The following is a 19,087-nucleotide window of genomic DNA, read 5'->3' on the forward strand; positions in this document are numbered from 1 at the left end:
CATTATGTAATGGGTTGAATCTGACTGGCCATATAAAAGGGTGAGATCTCTTTCTGTCTTTGCAATCTCTTAGCAGATTGCTTGTGACGCCATGACTTTCAGGATTAAAGCTTATTCAGTAATAAAACTTTTCTTTCTCTTCTATCTTTGTGCAGAGGTTTTCTGGGTTGGGAGGAGATTTCGTTTCTAATTGTAATTCCCCAACACTTTCCCTTTTCTCCACCTTCTAAATTTGGGTTTCCCAAGGTTCCATTATCAGACCTCTACCTTTTTGTCGAAAACTTTCCATTAGATAGTATTCATCCACCTATATACTAACATCGCCTAAATTTATAACTGTAAATTTGACCCTTCTTTTGTGCTTTGACTTACTGAACATTTCCATATTAAAGTTGTAGTAAAGAGAACTCCATCCCCACTTTTCCAAAACCTGCTGGTTATATTACTTTCCCTATGCAACGAATGGCATCAACAATCTATCTTACTTCTCAGGTAGAAATCTTAAGAATTATTTTTGACTCATCTTTCAATCCAGTAGCTAATGAGCCATCAAGTGCCTTTAGAATATATCAAATCAGTCTCCTAACCCAATACCACTGTTACAATCTAGGGTCAGATCCTTATCACATGTATAGTACAGAGGTCTTCAAACCAGGTGACGAGTAACCCCAGGTATTTACAAAGATTTTCCACGGCATACTCTACAGCAAGACGAGTATATAAGTGTCCTCCATGAGTCCCAAAGCCTGCTTCAACAATTAAAATATTTTAGCAGAAGCACTTTTCCTTCAGTCCTTCTTAATACCAACCCCCAGGACATGCTGGAACATGTTGTTAGCTTAAAACAAAGAGCACTTTTGAACAAGAAAAGCAATATAGATAACAAGGATTTTTGAAGTGAAATTATAATTGCTTAAAACTATGGCTAGGGGCGCCTGGGTGGCCCAGTTGGTTAAGTGCCTGCCTTTGGCTCCCTGCTCAGTGGGGAGTCAGCTTCTCCTTTCCCTCTGTCCCTCTGCCTCACCCCTGCTCATGCTCTTTCAAATAAATTTTAAAAATCTTCAAAAAAAATAGTATGATGGCTAAATCTCATGGATAAAAATTGTAGGCATTCCATTTCATACTTCAGATCTAGTGTTCATTATTCAATTAATTAGTTAAATCAATTTTTTTTTTTAAGTAGGCTCCACACCCAGTGTGGAGACAAACATGGGGCTTGAACTCACAAATCTAAGATCAAGACCTGAACTGAGATCAAGATTCAGGCGATTAACCGACTGAGCCACCGAGGTGCCCCCAGTTAAAACCTATTTTATCAATTCATATTCTGAAATATTTATACAAAATTTGGTCAGCCTCATTACATTATATAAAACATTTAATACTTGCTAATATAATATAAAACTATATACCAACTGCCTATCTGATTAGTTTTTAGCAGTAGATAGCTTTCTTTTCCATTAAATACACAGGAAAATTTTGATCATGATAAAAATGTTATTTCTGACTTTTATACTAACTTATTTAATAATTCTCCAAAGTCAAATATCAGAGTTTGATACCTATCTCTCCCCAAGACATTTACTGAAGGAATACTAGACCTTTTACCATATACCTTACTACATACGTTATAATCTTAGCTACATTTTATTCTGTAGTATTTATTATAAACTAAGTAATGAGAAATGATTTATTTTCAGAACAATATAAAATTAAATTATACTAGATTAATTTAAAGATAAAACTCTGAAGTTTACCTTGGCTGTCCTTGTGATTTCCAGATATGCAGGGAGGGAATACAGGGCCCAAAGCTTATATAATTTAGAAGCTTTCTTTATAACAAAAAATATAAAATTAAGCATGAAACTGAATATTTAAAATTAGAAAAGAAGTAATCTTGAAAGAAAGGTGCTCTGGTGAATATGCTTTGTTAGCTTTGTTAAAACATGCCCCTGTACATGTGCTCTGCAATTTATTTTTTTAATTTTAATTTTACAATTTCACAATTTTAATATACTTAACTTCAACTGAAAAATGAAGTCAGACTTTTGAAAAACTTTTGGTATACTTCCCAGAAACTGAGAAAAGGAATGACTCTAATGATTTCTCTTTTGAAAATCAAGCGGTTTAATTCTTTGTTTTCAATAAAAGTGAAAAAAGAATGGATCTAATGAAACTGCCAGCTAACAGATAAACTTTAATGGTACATCACTATATACTTTTTTGCTACTTATCTCAGAAGGACTCACAGAAATGAATATTCTTATAACAAAACTCCTTCCATTCCTATCTACTTATTTACACAAACAAGTTTTCTCCCTCCTCATGGAATGCCTTTCCTCTTCTCTACCTGGTAAACTATTAATCGATAGTTGAAATTCATTTCTTTTTTTTTTTAAATATATTTTTTATATATTTATTTGAGAGACAGAGAGTGAGTGAGCAAGAGAGAGAGCACAAGCTGGAGGAGGGGCAAAGGGATAGGGAGAAGCAGACTCCCCGCTAAGCAGGGAGCCCGATGCGGGGGCTTCATGGGGGGGCTCAATCCCAGGACCCTGAGCTCATGACCTGAGCCAAAGGCAGCCACTTAATCAACTGAGCCAGCCAGGTGCCCCTGAAATGTCGTTTCTTAGTTGTGCATTTCTCTGATTAATTTAAACCCTCAGCAAAATTATTTGCATTCTTATGTTTTCCCATCATCTTCTTCATTCTTGCAATTATATACTACATTACAATGAGTTGACCATACATTTGATTTCTCCTAAACTACGAGCTGTTAAAAGGAAGGGATAATGGATAGTGGACCTGTCCGAATATGCCTGACACATTAAACTTTTCCTTTTAGTTTGGCCTTCCTAGTAACTGGGCACAGTTCCTTTTTTTTTTTTTTCCTTCTTCCTGATATTCATGACCCTATCTTCATATCCCAAGTTCCTTCTATGGTGTTTGAAACAATAGGTACTTAATAGTGTTTATTAAAGTGTATTCATTAAGTATGCCCAAATCACTGGAAATTCATATAACTAGGCTTTATGGATTTCTAGTTAATTCCACTTAACTTCTTTAATTTCTCATTCTGGAAAAAAAGAATGAAATTCATGTATCACTGGGGATATAACCAAAGTAGATAGTTAAGTTTAGATGTGTCTTATTTTCTAGTTTTACTTATATCCTAAAAATAATTAGATGATGGTAATGCTATTGATTTATCACCAATTAAAAAGTGTTTTTATTATTACAAAAAATTTCAAACATACAGAAATTAGAGAACAATAAACAACCATATACATGTCACTTAGTTAAATTCATTGCTTGTCTTGTTTTATGGACTATTCCTCATCTCCACTCCACTGGATTTAGAGGAAGTGAATTCTGGACAGGACAGTATTTCAAACATAATTATTTCAGTATGCATCTCTAAGAGATAAGGACTTTTCTTTAAAATATTCACAATGCCATTATATATTATTCTTCTGTGTAAATAATCCATTTGTTCTAAATCACTGGTGCTTTCTTACCTAATTTCCTTCCAGACTAACAATTTATAATAGCTGGGAGAAGTTGTAAACTTACAGATACAAAATAAATGAAGATAACTAACCGGGGTGTCTGGGTGGCTCAGTCGGTTAAGCATCTGCCTTTAGCTCAGGTCATGATCCCAGGGTCCTGGGATTGAGTCCCATACGGGGCTCCCTGCTCAGTGGGGAGTTTGCTTCTCCCTCTACCCTTCCCCCCTGTTCGTGATCTCTCTCTCTCTCACTCTCTTTCTCATTTAAATAAATAAATAGAATCCTAAAAAAAAGATAACTAACATATAAGGATGATCAATGAACTTAGTGGTAGCTAACTGAATGATCTATATTTTTCTAATAATTCTGATGAATCTCAGACAAATATTTATAAGTTGACAGTTATAGTGTTTATATTAGTAATTCTAACTTTCGAGTCAGAAACCCAAAATGTTAATAAAATACACTTAACTAAAATAAACAAAACCCAACCCTTAACAGTAACATCTGACTTAAACAACATAATCTTAATAGTATTATTTCAGATGAATAAACCAGAATTAAAGTCTATTTGGAATGTATCCCAAATTTAAACATTTAAATATAATTTCAGCAATTCATTCCTATAAAACAAAATGTACCATAAATGAACTAAGACATAAAAAAGAAGACTTTGCATCAAAGCACAAAGCAATAAAACAACAATGTATATCAGATAAAAAATTAGGTTTGTATGTTCCTTGCAACTCACTATTTTAATTAAAGATCAAAAATTACCTTTAGCTTCAAATTGCTATAAAATTTTCCTTCAATGACAGGTTAAATCACCATCACGGCTAAGAAAGCTTAAAAGCACAAATTCTGAGAACAGACCATCTGGGTTTGAATCCTACCATTTATTGATCATATGACCTTGAGCAAACTACTTAACCTGTCTACACTTCAGTTTCCTTATACTCAAGACAGAGATAATAATACATCTTCTCCAACGTTGTTATAAAGATTAGATGAGATAATCCATGAAATGCATTTAGCCCAGTGTAAGCATGATAAATTTTTGCTATTATAAATATATAAATGACATACTATTAATACTAATAAAAATAAAGTTTGAAGTTTGTGCTCTAAAATTTTACTTTATTGTACTAAAATATACTCACCAGAATATGGGACTTTCACCAGGTTCTTTCACTTTGTAGTATTCTTTGTCTTGTGGCAAGACTTTGGTTAACCCAAAATCTCCAATTTTAACCCTGTTTTCGTTTTCCACCAATATATTCCTTGTTGCCAGATCCCTGTGGATATACCTTTTTGTACCAAGATACTCCATGCCCTATGGATAAAATAACATTTTTATTTCAGCTAAGTTTTATAAACAAATAATTTAAGTGGGTCTTTCCTCTACATACTACCTTAATTATCTAAGAAAAACTCTAGAGGGCTTTGTAACAATTACTTCAGCATGCTCTTTTTATTTACAAGAAGTAGCCAGGATATTAAGTACCTTGCATATCTGAGATGTATACTGCAGAAGTTTTTTATGATCTATCCGTTCTTTATGTTTTTGGAGATAGTCTCGTAAACTTCCATATGGTAAATATTCCATAATTAATCTTAGATTACGCCGACCTTTTAACATACAAATGGGAACACAATGTTTTACTCTGCCATATTTTACTGATAAAATATTAGAAAACAACCATACATACATGATTTAAAGATATATATAAACTCTAAAATGAAAAAACCTGATTATAAATTAAGTGATGTAGTAGTTAAGAACACAGGCTTTTTGAATCAAAACGTTTTGAAAGGAAGCTTAAAAAATAGTTATGGTTTAATCTTGTGTAACCCTTTATGCAAACCCAGATAAACTGATGAGAAAATTTCCCTTCTCTTCATCTGTACTGAACAAAAAGTATCTAATTTAAAAAATACTTTCATAGAAAATGTGAGCAAAGACAGTTTATTTATTTAAAAATGAGAGTCTCTTGGTAAGCTTGAGCAAGCATGGTAAGCACCATCCTCAGTGAGAAGAATGATGAACTGAGAAGCCACAGACTTCCTGTGGTTGCAGCTCAGCATCTCAGGCACAATCTCTAGGCAGATGAATGGTTCTCTCCTTGGGCACTGGCACAGAAGTCCAGATCTTGAGACATTTTCTTGTTTCCATTACCCAGTATGCCAAGGACATACCCTGAGTTCAAACCGGGTTTCAATGGGCAACATACCAGCACTGTAGCACACTCCCTTGTACTTCACAATGTTGTCATGCTGCAGGGATTTAAGGATTTCGATTTCCCTCTCAAAGTCTCTCAGGTGCTCCTCAGTGCTGTGCTGGAGCTTCTTCACAGCCACCACCTCCCCAGTGTTGTCTTGTAGAGGGTCATACCGGCACATCTCCACACTGCCAAAATTACCCTAAACACATCACAGTAGGATAAAGATCTCAAGTCTTCTAGGCAAATTACTAATAAATTCAAATTATATAGACGATTCAGTATACAGTAGCTAGAATCAGCAGATGTATCTCTAAACTTACATTAGGCAACTTTTAGGATAAGAAAAGGATATTTCAACAGGTAGGTAGTAAATCTATAAATTTAATTTCTTCAAAAGAAATTAACAGGCTGAAATATAAATTACTTCAGAAAGGCATTTAAACAAATCATGAACATGAATTATTAAGATAAGCCAAGAGACATGTCAGGGAATTCCTAAATCTCTATCACTAACTTCCAGGAAGATCTTTGCTGCTTCACAATATGCCCTTTGATATCACTGACAGTGAGCTGGATGGAACAAGGAAGGGTCTGTTATGGACTGAATGTCTGTGTTCCCCCCAAATTCCCATGAGAAAACTAACTTAACCCCCAAAGTGAGTGTATTTGAAGACAGGGCCAGTGAAAAGGTGACAAAGGCTAAATGAGATCATAAAGATGGGGCCTTATTCCGATATGGCTGGTGCCTTTATAAAAAGAGGAAAAGACACCAGAGCTCTCTGCCATGTGAAGACACAGCCAAGAAGGTGGTCATATGGAAGGCAGGAGAGTCCTCACTAGAAACTGAACCCTGCCAGCACCTGAATCGTAGGCTTTCAGCCTCCAGAACTACAAGAAATAAATACCTGTTCTTCAAGCCTCCAGTGATGGTATTTTGTTATGGCAGCCTGAGCAGACTAATACAAGGTTGATTTATTTGCTCAAGGAAAGAAGAAATTTTAGGGGCACCTAGGCAGCTCAATGGGTTAAGCATCTGCCTTCGGCTCAGGTCATGATCTCAGGGTCCTGGGATGGAGCCTCATGTTGGGCTCTCTGCTCAGCAGGGAGTCTGCTACTCCCTTTCACTCTCCCTCTGGGCTCTCCCCCTTCCTTCTCTCAAATAAACAAATAAAATCTTTAAAAAAAAAAAAAAGAAGAAGAAATTTTTAGCCTATGGGGATGTTCCCACATTTTTTTAAAGGTCAGTCTTCAAAGAAATCTACTCTCTTTTTATTTAAGATTGATTGTCTATATAGAATTGCTAAGTTGATACATAACATTTAAAATTAAGTATTAGTTTTTTGCATTAATCACATTAGCATATTATGGTATTACTACATTTCTAAAAAATAAAACAATGTAGTCTTTGAGCTACAAGATTCTAAGTGACTATATTTCCAATTATACACTTAAAAGTCAATTAAAAAAAAAACTAGACCATATGTTAGTCTCAAAGTTAAGTCTCTAATTACAAAGACCACATAGTAAAGTGGATAAGACCTGGGACTCTGGAGTCTGATGATTGCGGCTAGAATCTTGGTCCACCACTTACTCTCTTTGGGACCTTGGGTAAGTTACTTCCTTCTGTAATACCAGCTATCTCCTCCTTGAAATGGAGGATAATAAAATATCTATTTCATATTGCCTTATTAAGAAATTACTCCAAAACATATTTTTAAAAAAACCCAAGTGGGAAATAACAGAGTTTTATATTCTTTCCCCCTACTTAACGAAGTGCCCATAAAATTTATTTTCCAATGCCATTGTATATTTCTTGAAAACATTATTTTTAATTACTGTATATTATGAATGTATTGATTTTTTAAATTGAAAATATAAACATATAACGTTAAGAAAAGTTTTAAAAATACATTCATGTCATTTCAATGATATTCATAAATAGCTGTGTACATCTCTATTAAGGATATTTTCTTATAAGTGGAATTAGCCGTTCAAAGGATATGGACATTTCAAAGGCCCCTGATATCTGCTGCAGCAGAAGCTCTCTTGAAAAGGACACAGACTTAAGTTCTGATAGCAGTGGAAAAAATGTCAATTTTATCATATTCCTGCCAACACTAAACACTGTAATTTTTCTAAATCTTTGTCAAGTTGATAGGCACAAATCAATCTCACTGTTTTAATTTGGAATGCCTCTATTTTCTTTTGGAAGAAGATAAAGGCAAACAATGAGAGTGAAGAAACAGATTTAGGACAGGAAACCAGAAGGGAATGAGAATGTTTGGAATTGGCACCACAGAAGAAATCAAATCAGGGAGAATAAAAGAACTACCTATAAAAAGAGTCCTAAGTACCAGCCAATGTTGGAAATCAATTTGCAACAGAGATAATAAACATTTATATCTGATTTGTTCTCACAGTGTTTGAGAGACGAAAACACAAATAGAAAAAAATAATTGAGAATTTTATTGTTCCTATATGAGGAAACGACAGGGAAAGTAAAACACATCATCAAGGGAGGGAAGGTGACAGAACTGTGACTATTAGTGGAAGTAGAATTTAAGTGATCTACCAGGAGGTCTACCCAGTGTGGAAAAGGAGAGCTGAATCTAGAAGGTAGCTAATAGGCTTCAGGAAGAAGAAAGGGTCAAAGACACTGGCAATAACAGAGATATCAAAGAAAGATTTATGTGTTGGGAAAAAACTAAAAATACAAAGTTAATAGTCAGAGAGGGAGAATTCAGGGTCTGATATTTCATAAGGAAGATTATTGTAAGGGATTACAGAATTCAAAGTGTACTCATTTAACACAGACACAGATTTGAGGTAGAGAGGTTGAGGAATTTAAAAAGGGTACTGAACGGGTAGCCAAAATAATGGCAGGGGCAAGGTGAAGATGAAAACAACGAATACCAAAAGTACCCAAGGAATGTGGAGCATTGACCAAGACAATGGCCAGTGATGAGGAGAGAAGAATAACCATATTCAGAAAGGACTATTAATGATGCCTGATAGCCTGATATTTGAAGAGTAGTAGCAGCAAGGTCCAGATCTGTGTGTCCCAGATCTTGCACCATGGAGGAATAGGGAATAAAGAGGATTTCAAAAAATCTAGGTTTTGGGCGCCTGGGTGGCTCAGATGGTTGAGCACCTGCCTTTGGCTCAGGTCATGATCCCAGGGTCCTGGGATCGAGTCCCACGTTGGGCTCCCTGCTCAGCAGGGAGCCTGCTTCTCCCTCTGCCCCTCTCTCTCTCTCTCATGAATAAATAAATAAAATCTTTAAAAAAAATCTAGGTTTTAATTGAGGTGAAGAGTAAAGAATATAAGTATATGAGGGCACAAGTATAAAGTAAGATCACAAAAATACACATTTTAGAAATCAAGTAGCAGAAGAAAAGTTTTGCAATATCGTCTTAGTTCTTTTTATGAGTATTACATTAAAATATACCATTATTTCTGTTGTCTTAAAAAATATGGAAATAATTTTAAGTACAAATTCCTCCTGTGCATATTTTTACCTTGCTGCTAATTGAAAAGAAGAAAGGAACACAGTATAACAAGAGCTGTGTTTTTATAAAATGAAAAGGTGACATGTGAGCACTTTTGTAGGGATGGCATTTTGGATTTAGATTCAATAATAAAATAGTTAGACAGCCCACTGAACACATCAATTCTTTCAAATAAGCAAAGATGAAATTAATATTACCATATGAAATGCAGCTAGGAAATAACCACATTAAAACAGCTACCACTAACTAAAGACCATACCATTTTCCTTTAATTTCCTACAAACTAAATTACTGAGAAATATATTTGGTTGTAAATATATTTTGAAAATGCCATCCTTATAGTCTCCTCAATTTACATTATGTTTAAAATAATGTTAAATCCAAAGAACTGTGTAAAAAACTAAAAATGTTAAAAAGAAAAAGGAAATAACTCAAAGCTGCAATAATGGGGAATGTTGTAAATACAGTGTATTACTTTTAGAATTATGTTTCAAAAAATGCTCAACATCACTCGGCATCAGGGAAATACAAATCAAAACTACAATGAGATACCACCTCAGTCTGTGAAAAAGCACATTAACATTTAATAAAGAATAAATAAAGGGGTAATTATGAAGAATAAGGAATTCTCTTAAAAAAGGAACATACCCTAATAATGCCAAATAACATTCCTGAAAATAATTTTTATAATATTCTTGTATAAATAAGTAGACTACAATTTACTGCATAACTGTTTAACTTAAGAATACTTTCTGGATGATTTTAAACAAATTCCAATCAATTACTGAATAACACCACAGTGTTGCATCCTATTTTTTAAAAATTCTTAAAATAACCAAAATAACATAAGGCCTATGTTAGAATTTTACATGAAAAAGCAACCTGTAATTAGAAAACTATGTGGTATCTCAATATTTGAATAATGAATAAATATACATGAAATTACCTTATTGACACTTGTACCAATTCACATATTATGAAAATTTTAGAAATTGTGATCAGTATAAAATTTAAATACAGTATATACTTATTACACTGTTCTATAATTGTTAGTTGCCATCTACCTCCTCCAACTAAGTTGTAAACTCTACGAAGGCAATGGCTATATCCCATATCCACAGTGACCAGCAGAGCACCTAGCATTTTGTAAGAACTCAAATATTTGTATATAAAAGCCACATCACACTTCAGGGGAAAAAACCCAAAAAATCTAGAAGTAATTCAGACCCTCCCAAAGATGTCTCATTTTTGATTGCCCTTTAAATTTTCATTCACTGGTTTAAAAAGTTTTAACTCATAAAGTGAAGGAATCCACTTTGGATTTTGAAATTTGAAACACTGATATTTTTTCCTAGAAAATGGTCTTAAACAAATGTTCATATATTCATGTTCGTATCAACAGCTGGGAAAATATAAAAGTATAAGAATTAAGAAGCTTATTAAAAATAGCCACATCAACTGAAGATAATGAAATTTCAATATAGGTTGTTCCCTTTACTTCAAATAAGCTGGATTTTATTTTCTAAAACTTTCTGTATAGTCTACCAAAAAAGATCTCTAGGATATATAATAGTACACATTAAAGACTGGATCTAAGGATGAGAGAAATTAAATGGCTTGTTCAGAATAATTTTTAAGGTTTTCATGATTTTGTGACTAGTGACTATGGTTACTAGTCTAATGACTAGTGTTTCTGGTCATGAAAATATCTGCATATAATTAACAATAAATCGAGATGTATTCAACAATAAACCCATGAATAAGTCATGTTACACTAATTTCTGCCTTTTCCATAAACAATTTTGCAATGTAATCCCTGGTGAAATAAAATAACTATCTTCTTTATCTCTTCATATGCTATGACTTGCCCCAAAAAGATAACAATAGAAGATAATGCAACTGAAGCATACTCACACAAACAAAAACTTACTTAAGTGAGATAGTAGAGATAGCACAGGAGTAGGAATAGGGGAAGGTTCTGATCTCACATCGGCTACTATATAGCTGTTTGACCATAGACAAGTTACTTAACCTCTCTGGACCTTTATTTTTCTCATTGTGAAATGAAGACGTTACTCTTAAGTTGAAAGCATCACTTCCCAAACTGTTCTAAAGATCACTTTCTGAGATGTCAATAGGTAAATCTGGGGGATGGAAGGTCGGGGGAGTAGATGACAAAAAGGTTTGATAAGTTTTGGACACACTGCATACTAACAAGAAATGGATGCTATCAACATAGAGTTATGGCCAAGATGCACAGTGTGGTTGGCAGCCTCTAAGATATCTTCCAATGTTCTCTACCTTTGACATTCATACTTTTATAATCCCTTCCCCTTGACTGTAGGCTGAATTTATCACCTCATTTATAATGAACAGAATATGGCAAAAGTGATTAAGATGCCATTCCTGAGATTAGGTTCATGGTTCCCACCTGAGATGTTTGCTCTCAGCTGCCATGCTGTGTGGCAGCCCTGCAGAAAGGCCCACATAATTAAGATGGGAAACAGATATTCTGAGGCCTGTCAATAGCCATGTTAGTGAGGTTGGAAGTAAATCTTCCCCCAGTCAAGCCTTCAAATGAGACTGCAAAGCCTGGATGACAACTTCACTGCAGTCTTGTGAGAGACCCTGAGCTAGGACCACCCAGCTAAGTTGCTCCCAAATTTCTTTTTTTTTTTTTTTAAAGATTTTATTTATTTATTCATGAGAGACAGAGAGAGAGAGAGAGAGAGGCAGAGGGAGAAGCAGGCTCCCAAGGATCAGGGAGCCTGATGTGGGACTCGATCCCAGGACCCTGGGATCATGACCTGAGCCGAAGGCAGATGCTTAACCATCTGAGCCACCCAGGTGCCCCTGCTCCCAAATTTCTAATTCCTAAACTAGGTGATAATAAATGTTTGGTTTTGACCTGGATCTTCTCTTTCCAATTTGTAAGCCACAAGGTACAGAAGTCTACACTAACAAGCTTAGGAGAAGAAAGAAAGCTTACCACTTTAACTGGACCTGCTAATAACTAAGCTTTTCCTGGTCTTACTTAAAATATAAAGTCTAGGCATGACTGTGTGACTTTTAGCAGATAGAAACTCTGTCTTGTTAACAAACACAGTCCAGTCAACATTTAGACTCTGGACAATGAGATTAATTATTTCACCCTGAGATGACTATAAAAGGAGATGGGTAGACAGGTTTAATTGTTCCTTTCTCTACTACGTAACTAAAGCACTTCTACCAAGAAAGAGTCCCATGGTCAAATCAATAGAAGCCAAGAAAGAGTCCCATGGTCAAATCAATAGAAGAAATACTGCCTAATTATCATCCTTTTAAAGATGTTCAATGCACATTACATGTTAAAGGTTCCAAGAGGTTCTTCAGTAAAAAGAGCTATTTATTTAACACAGCATTTCTCCAATAACTGATGACTAAACCTTTTTTCTATAAACACTCCCTAAATTTTGTGTAAAGTAAATCTTAGAGAATCTCTAAAGCCTTTCTTTTCTTTCTTTTTTTTTTTTTTCTTAAGTAGTCTCCATGCTGGACCCAATGCAGGGCTTGAACTACTGACCCGGAGATCAAGACCTGAGCTGAGATCAAGAGTTGGATACTTAACCGACTGAGCCACCTAGGTGTCCCTAAAGCCTTTATTTTCAAAATAAAATGTTCTAGGATTATATGCTAACTATTTAAAAAGCTTCTGACATCTTACCTTACCAAGTTGCTGTAGAAATTTCAAGTGTCTCTCTTCAAACTGTGTAGGGTCTCGGTCTTCAAAAGCACCAGAAAACCCTAGGGCACCTATTCTCATATTTGGTAACATGTCATTCTCTGTTAATAGTTCATAATCTGGAGAAATAAAGTATATTACTACCATAAGCTGGCAAATTACATTTTCTGAGTTAAAATGATATATATTCAAGCTAACCAAAATAATCAGAATGAGTTAGAAATACTACATACAAATTGACACAGGACAACTCTAATAGTTTAAGCTGTATTAACGAGTCTTTTCTTATTACCCATAACCTAACAGGCTTTTAAGAAAGACTTTTGCAAAGGATAAATAATTTCCAAAATGGGCAGCTTTAGTATTTATAAAGTAAGATTATATTATTTTCATTTTTGATGAGAATGGCAAGTAGTATTGGAATAAGAAATACCTATGGGTCAGACATATGTACATTTAGCTACATATTTTAAAGTACTGGACAAATGAAAACAAATCTACTTCATGTTTAGAAAACCACTCAATTATAAAATACATGAGTAGTTTAAAAAATTGCTTTTAAAAAAGTCAAATAAGCCAAACAGACGTCTAGAGTACACTACTCATTAACTGGTAAACTAAAACCAGGTTACTGAAGAAGAAGCTTCTCTTAAAAATGGAGAGACTGTTTAATCAAGAAGACTAGAATATGTATAAAGTAGGAAAAGTCGTATGAACATAAGAAACTAAGAGGGTCTAAAAGACATGAAGGTTCACTATATTGTACACCTGAAACCAATATAACACTGTATGTTAACTAACTGGAATTAAAATAAAAACTAAAAAAAAAACATCAAGGAACTTCTTGCAAGGGATTACAAAATTAGTAAAGATTTGTTAAATACAATAAAGACAGAAAGCTGGCTGGAAAATCAATTAAGACTATCCCATCAATACATACCTGGAGTAAACAAACTATTAAGATCTCGTATGATGGCTCTGAAAGAAGGTCTAAAATCTGGTTCATAATCCATACAATTATTAATAAGATTTGCTAATTCTGTCCACTTTGGTGCAGGAAGCTGGTGCCTATCTTCATAAAACTGTAGCTTCTATAATTAAAGAACCAGATGAGAATAAATTGTAGAATGTGATATCAAGCTTCTTCCTTAACATCAGATAGGCTAAAAAGATATCAAGTCATGTGAACGAAATTCAAGGATAACAGAGTAATTCCAACTTCACAGTTAATATAAACTTACTCTTTGAGAATCCAAAGCACTCAGAGGCTTATCTCCTCCACTGCAGATTTCCCACAAAGTGGTACCAAAACTCCACTTGTCTATTGCCAAATTTAGATTTTTAGGATTTTCGATGCATTCAGGTGGTACCCATGGTATTCTCTCCTGAAGAACTTTTAAACGATAGGAATAAAGTATGGTAAAATGGTTCACACAAGTAAACAATTCTTTTATATGCAAATAATTTTCTAACTGATTTGAATAATCAGGTCTTTTTTTATTTGTTTGGGGTTGTGTGTTGTGTGCATCACACAAGCAGGTATATACACTTATGAGCTAGAAGGGACCTTTGAGAGCATCTAATATCTCAGCTTTAACAATGATAACACTGAGACCCATAAAGACTGAATAATTTGCCCAAAGTCACAAAATTTGTTAGTAGCATGGAGAGAATTAGAATCTGATACAACAAATCCCGGATCAACTAAACTTCCTTCCATTAAGCCATCATGTCTCAACTCGTGTCCTACTCTCTCTACCCCTTCCTATGCATTCAAAAAAAGTTTTTTCCATAAAATTTGTCCTAAACTGCCTTTGGATTTTTTTTTAATTTCTTTACAATGTGTAAGTAGTAAAGGTAATGTTAACAACATTCTGAGCTGTTCTAATGATGAAACTGCAGTGGCAATTCTAACATATACATGAGAAAACAAGGACCAACAGGCAGATGAATGACTGAATTATACCAAGATACTATGAATATGGAATTGATATAGGTAGTTTCTGCTAAGATCATGCAATTTCCCAATAAAGTTGCTATGGTCTTTGACCCCATCAGAAAAATGCTATTCAAGCAACGAGGGAGCAATTTTAAATCCACCTTCTGGTAATCTGGCATGATACATAGATAAAATAAATAAAATGATATATAAGAATGAAGGATAATATAAGAATGAATGACAGATTATCCTTTATATTTTGGTAAAGCAGTATGAATATTTTTGCTGTATAATTAAGAGATTAAAGAGTACAGGTTCTTTTCTCTTTAACCACATGAATAAATTTTCTCCTTCTTCATTTCCATTCCAAAGAGTAAAATTTCCCTGAATATACGTTCCAAGATCCTATAACATCTTCTGCCCTATTATCTGTCTTCACTGTCAGATAAGCTAACAAGTTTCAATACTGTTGGCTTAAATAGGATACATCAATGCACAAAAGTTGATCAATTTAGAGTCTACATTTAGAACATTCAATTAGAGAAATTAGCTAAGATAATGAGATACAATTACAACATTATTTGTACCAAAAATAAACTCCTGCATGTGACTGAAATTTTTACTTTAATAGTATTAAATAGAAGGCTAACAAACACAAAAGATTTTTTTTAAGTTTTTAAAAGTCAGAATTAGCTGAATAATTAAATAAGATCTCAAAGTAGATAATATATCTTCTCAAGTTTTTACTCAGTGACTGAAGGAAGTAAAATTTAGATAATTTACTTGTTGCTTCAAAGAATGTATTAGAAAATTTCACATTAAAAAATGGATAAAATCTGATCTTCCATTCAAGTAGGGATTAAAACTGTTTTAAAAAATCATTTTGCAATCCATGATAACATAGACTGCTAAAAATGGTAGTTAAATTTTATTATTAATCAAGAACATGTCAATAATAAATTAACAACATGCTTTTTATACTACTCTCCAAGTAGAGATGTGGAATCCCTAGTGTTGTACACCTGAAACTAATGTAACATTGTGTGTCAAGTATACTCAAATTAAAAAAAAAAAAAGTAAAAGAAAAGGTAAATGCGTTTCCTATAGAACTTACTGTCCTTTGGCAAAACTGTAATACTAATGCCAGGATCACTAAGTTTGATGAAAGGAGGATTTCCTGTCTTCCTGTCTTCTTCTCTGATAAGCAGAATATTTTTGGCACACACATTCCCATGAATAAGTGCTTTTTCTTCCTATTAAAGTTAAATGCACAGACATTCAAATATCAATCTATAAATATTTGAAAACTTAGTATATCCAAGGTCCCAACATGGATTTAAAGAAAAAAATAGGACAGTATTAGCTAATAAACATTAATTTGGAAGCACGCTTTGAAATAAAGGTTTATGGCAGCACTGTGCTTTCTGTTTTACTTCTCAAATGACACAACAATCTAAGCCCATAATAAATATATTAAATATATTTAAATATTTATATTATATTTATTTAAATATATTTATATTATATATATTTAAATATTATATATTAAATATAGTAAGAATATATTAAAACTACCAATGCCACTTCACTTTCTAAACCTGAGATTTTAAACAGTATGCATTTCTAAACAGCAAGTAAATATTGTTTCTGTTCAGCGGCAAGATACAGGGGCACTCTGAGGAGTCTCATCACTGGATGGCCCTCTGGTATTCAGCCTCTATGGCAATACTGCTTTCTCACTGGACATAATGTCCAATTGCCCACAGACACCATAACAAGGCATTTTCTGCGATCCATAACTAACACAAGTTTCTGCATATTTTTTATTAAATTCTCTAAACCCAAGCAACACAAACTACGACTGTTCACCAGCAATGTTAAGAGATTGATAGAATGACAAAACTCTTTCAAAACCATGATTTTACATAAATAAATATATGCCTAAAATAATCTCATTCATCAACTAACAGATTATTTTAAATGACTCAGATTTATTTACATATTTCTTGTTCCTGAGTCAAGAAACTGCTTACATTGCTTCATAAGATAGAACCGTAAGTTTGTGATAAAAAATTATACGTCTTACTTACTAGAAAATGCATGGCCCATGCCAATTGTTTAGCCACTTCAAGTTTCCATAATATATTTATAGAATTTTTATTCTTTTTCAGATATGTATCTAGTGATCCAAATTTTACAAACTCTTGAACCAGAATATCTGCATTAAAATATAAAAATAAAAGGCTCAAGTACACATACAATAAAAATATATGTAATTTTAAACTTTTATAAATATACAGTTATATGTGGGTATTATAGGTAAAGAGATTAAATTATGCAAAAATTCACTAATGTAAAGAAAGCTTAAGAGCATATACCATTGTATTTTGGGGTTCAGCTTATTCACAACCGCAAGATGCAGGAATCTAAATAATTACATATACACAATATTATATATAATTACATATATTATGTAATTATATATAACATATATACACATTACATGTTATATACTGTCATTATTATAATGTTACTATATATTTTTATATTTACATTTATATATTATTATCCAGCATACCTCTATGTATTAGTACTGAATTACAGCTGCATTTTTTAAACAAATGAAAATTTGTCACCAAGTTAATTTCTCTTCCATGAAACTCCAGTAGTGCCCCCTGCTTATCCGTGGTTTTGCTTTCCACAGTTTCAGCTACCCATAGTCAACAGGTTCAGAAGCAGATGATCCTCTTCCAACTTACTGTCAGAAGGTAATAACCTAATGCTGCGCCCCAGTGCCTACCTACGTCACTCACCTCGCTTCGTCTCAGCACATAGACATTTTACCATCTCACATCGTAAGACAAAGTGTGAGTATGGTACAAATACAATATTTTGAGAGAGAGAGACAGACTGCATTCACATAAACTTTTACTACAGTAGATTGCTATAACTGTTCTATTTTATTATTACTTATTGTTGTCATTCTAGTTGTGCCTAATTTATAAACTAAGCTTTATCACAGGTATGTATATATAGGAAAAAACTTAGTGTATATAAGGTTGGGTACTATCCTCAGTTTCAGGCATCCATTGGGGGTCTTGGAACAATACGCTGCAGATAAGGAGGGGCTACTGTATTTAGACATCAAAACTTCCTGAAATTCTTCTTCTACACATAAAAATTTATAGGAAGTCTATTCTTGCAGGTATTAAGGAAAATCTGAGTTTGAACTCCATTCATCCTTTTAATTTACGCTGCAAAAAAGCAAAAATTAGTTTTGCATTGCTCTACCTTTAGAAGTGTATTTTAAATATACTATTAAGATATATTTTGCTTCTAAAAACAGTCCTGACTGCCTTTAAAACAGATAAAAATTTCCAGTATTGACCACGTTTCAGAAAGCCAAAGACTCTTTCTACAGTAAGACATGTTGTTTAATAATTAAACTGGGAGTAGGGTTTATTTATTGTCATCTAGTACAAATTTGTAATGCAATAAGCTCAGGTTCTCAATTCAAATCTAAATTTATTGACATTATTTTATTGTTTCTACCGCATAATAAACAATAAGTTATATAAATGAGAAAAAAAGGATTTGTTTTTTTTAATTATAAAAATGGAAAATTCAGATAAAATAAAAACCAAAAAAATTCAAGCAAAAAATTTAACCATGGCATCACTATATATATCTTTAAAGAAGTTCTGACAGACTTTCCACATTGTAATCCATGTTAGTTCCTGGCCCAGTTTAAAGTTAAGTGCCTATACTTCACACATGCCTATGTTTCACATTTGTTTTAAAATGAATGATCTTGGGTGCCTGGGTGGCGCAGTCGGTTAAGCATCTGCCTTCAGCTCAGGTCATGATCCCAGGGTCTTGGGATCTAGCCCTGCATTGGGCTCCCTGCTCAGTGGGGAGCCTGCTTCTCCTTCTCCCCAACCCTGCTTGTGCTTTCTCTCGCGCACTCTCTCTCTCGAATGAGTAAGTAAATAAAGAAATAAAGAAATAAAATGAACAAATGAATGAATGAATGATCTTGGGGCACCTGGGTGTCTCGGTTAAGTGTCTGCCTTCGGCTCAGGTCATAATCCCAGGGTCCTGGGATGGAGTCCCACATCGCACTCCCTGCTCAGCAGGGAGTCTGCTTCTCCCTCTCCCTTTGCCCCTCACCCCACTCGTACACTCT

The 19,087-nt window shown here is 33.8% G+C and overlaps 1 protein-coding gene across 3 annotated transcripts in view; it reads right to left on the reverse strand.

The window, feature by feature from the left end:
• The window catches only part of JAK2 (Janus kinase 2), a 149,155-nt gene that overhangs the window by 7,353 nt on the left and 122,715 nt on the right, over positions 1-19,087 (reverse strand). For all 3 annotated transcript variants that reach the window (XM_021694453.2, XM_021694454.2, XM_021694455.1), the window contains 8 exons: positions 16,992-17,119; positions 16,016-16,154; positions 14,204-14,355; positions 13,903-14,053; positions 12,945-13,081; positions 5,741-5,930; positions 5,014-5,138; positions 4,670-4,842 (listed from right to left, as the gene is read on the reverse strand). In XM_021694453.2, the coding sequence (XP_021550128.1) occupies positions 4,670-4,842; positions 5,014-5,138; positions 5,741-5,930; positions 12,945-13,081; positions 13,903-14,053; positions 14,204-14,355; positions 16,016-16,154; positions 16,992-17,119 (1,195 nt within the window). The remainder of the gene's footprint in view (positions 1-4,669; positions 4,843-5,013; positions 5,139-5,740; positions 5,931-12,944; positions 13,082-13,902; positions 14,054-14,203; positions 14,356-16,015; positions 16,155-16,991; positions 17,120-19,087) is intronic.

Source organism: Neomonachus schauinslandi, chromosome 13 (assembly GCF_002201575.2).
Source record: "Neomonachus schauinslandi chromosome 13, ASM220157v2, whole genome shotgun sequence".
Taxonomy (NCBI): Eukaryota; Metazoa; Chordata; class Mammalia; order Carnivora; family Phocidae; genus Neomonachus; species Neomonachus schauinslandi.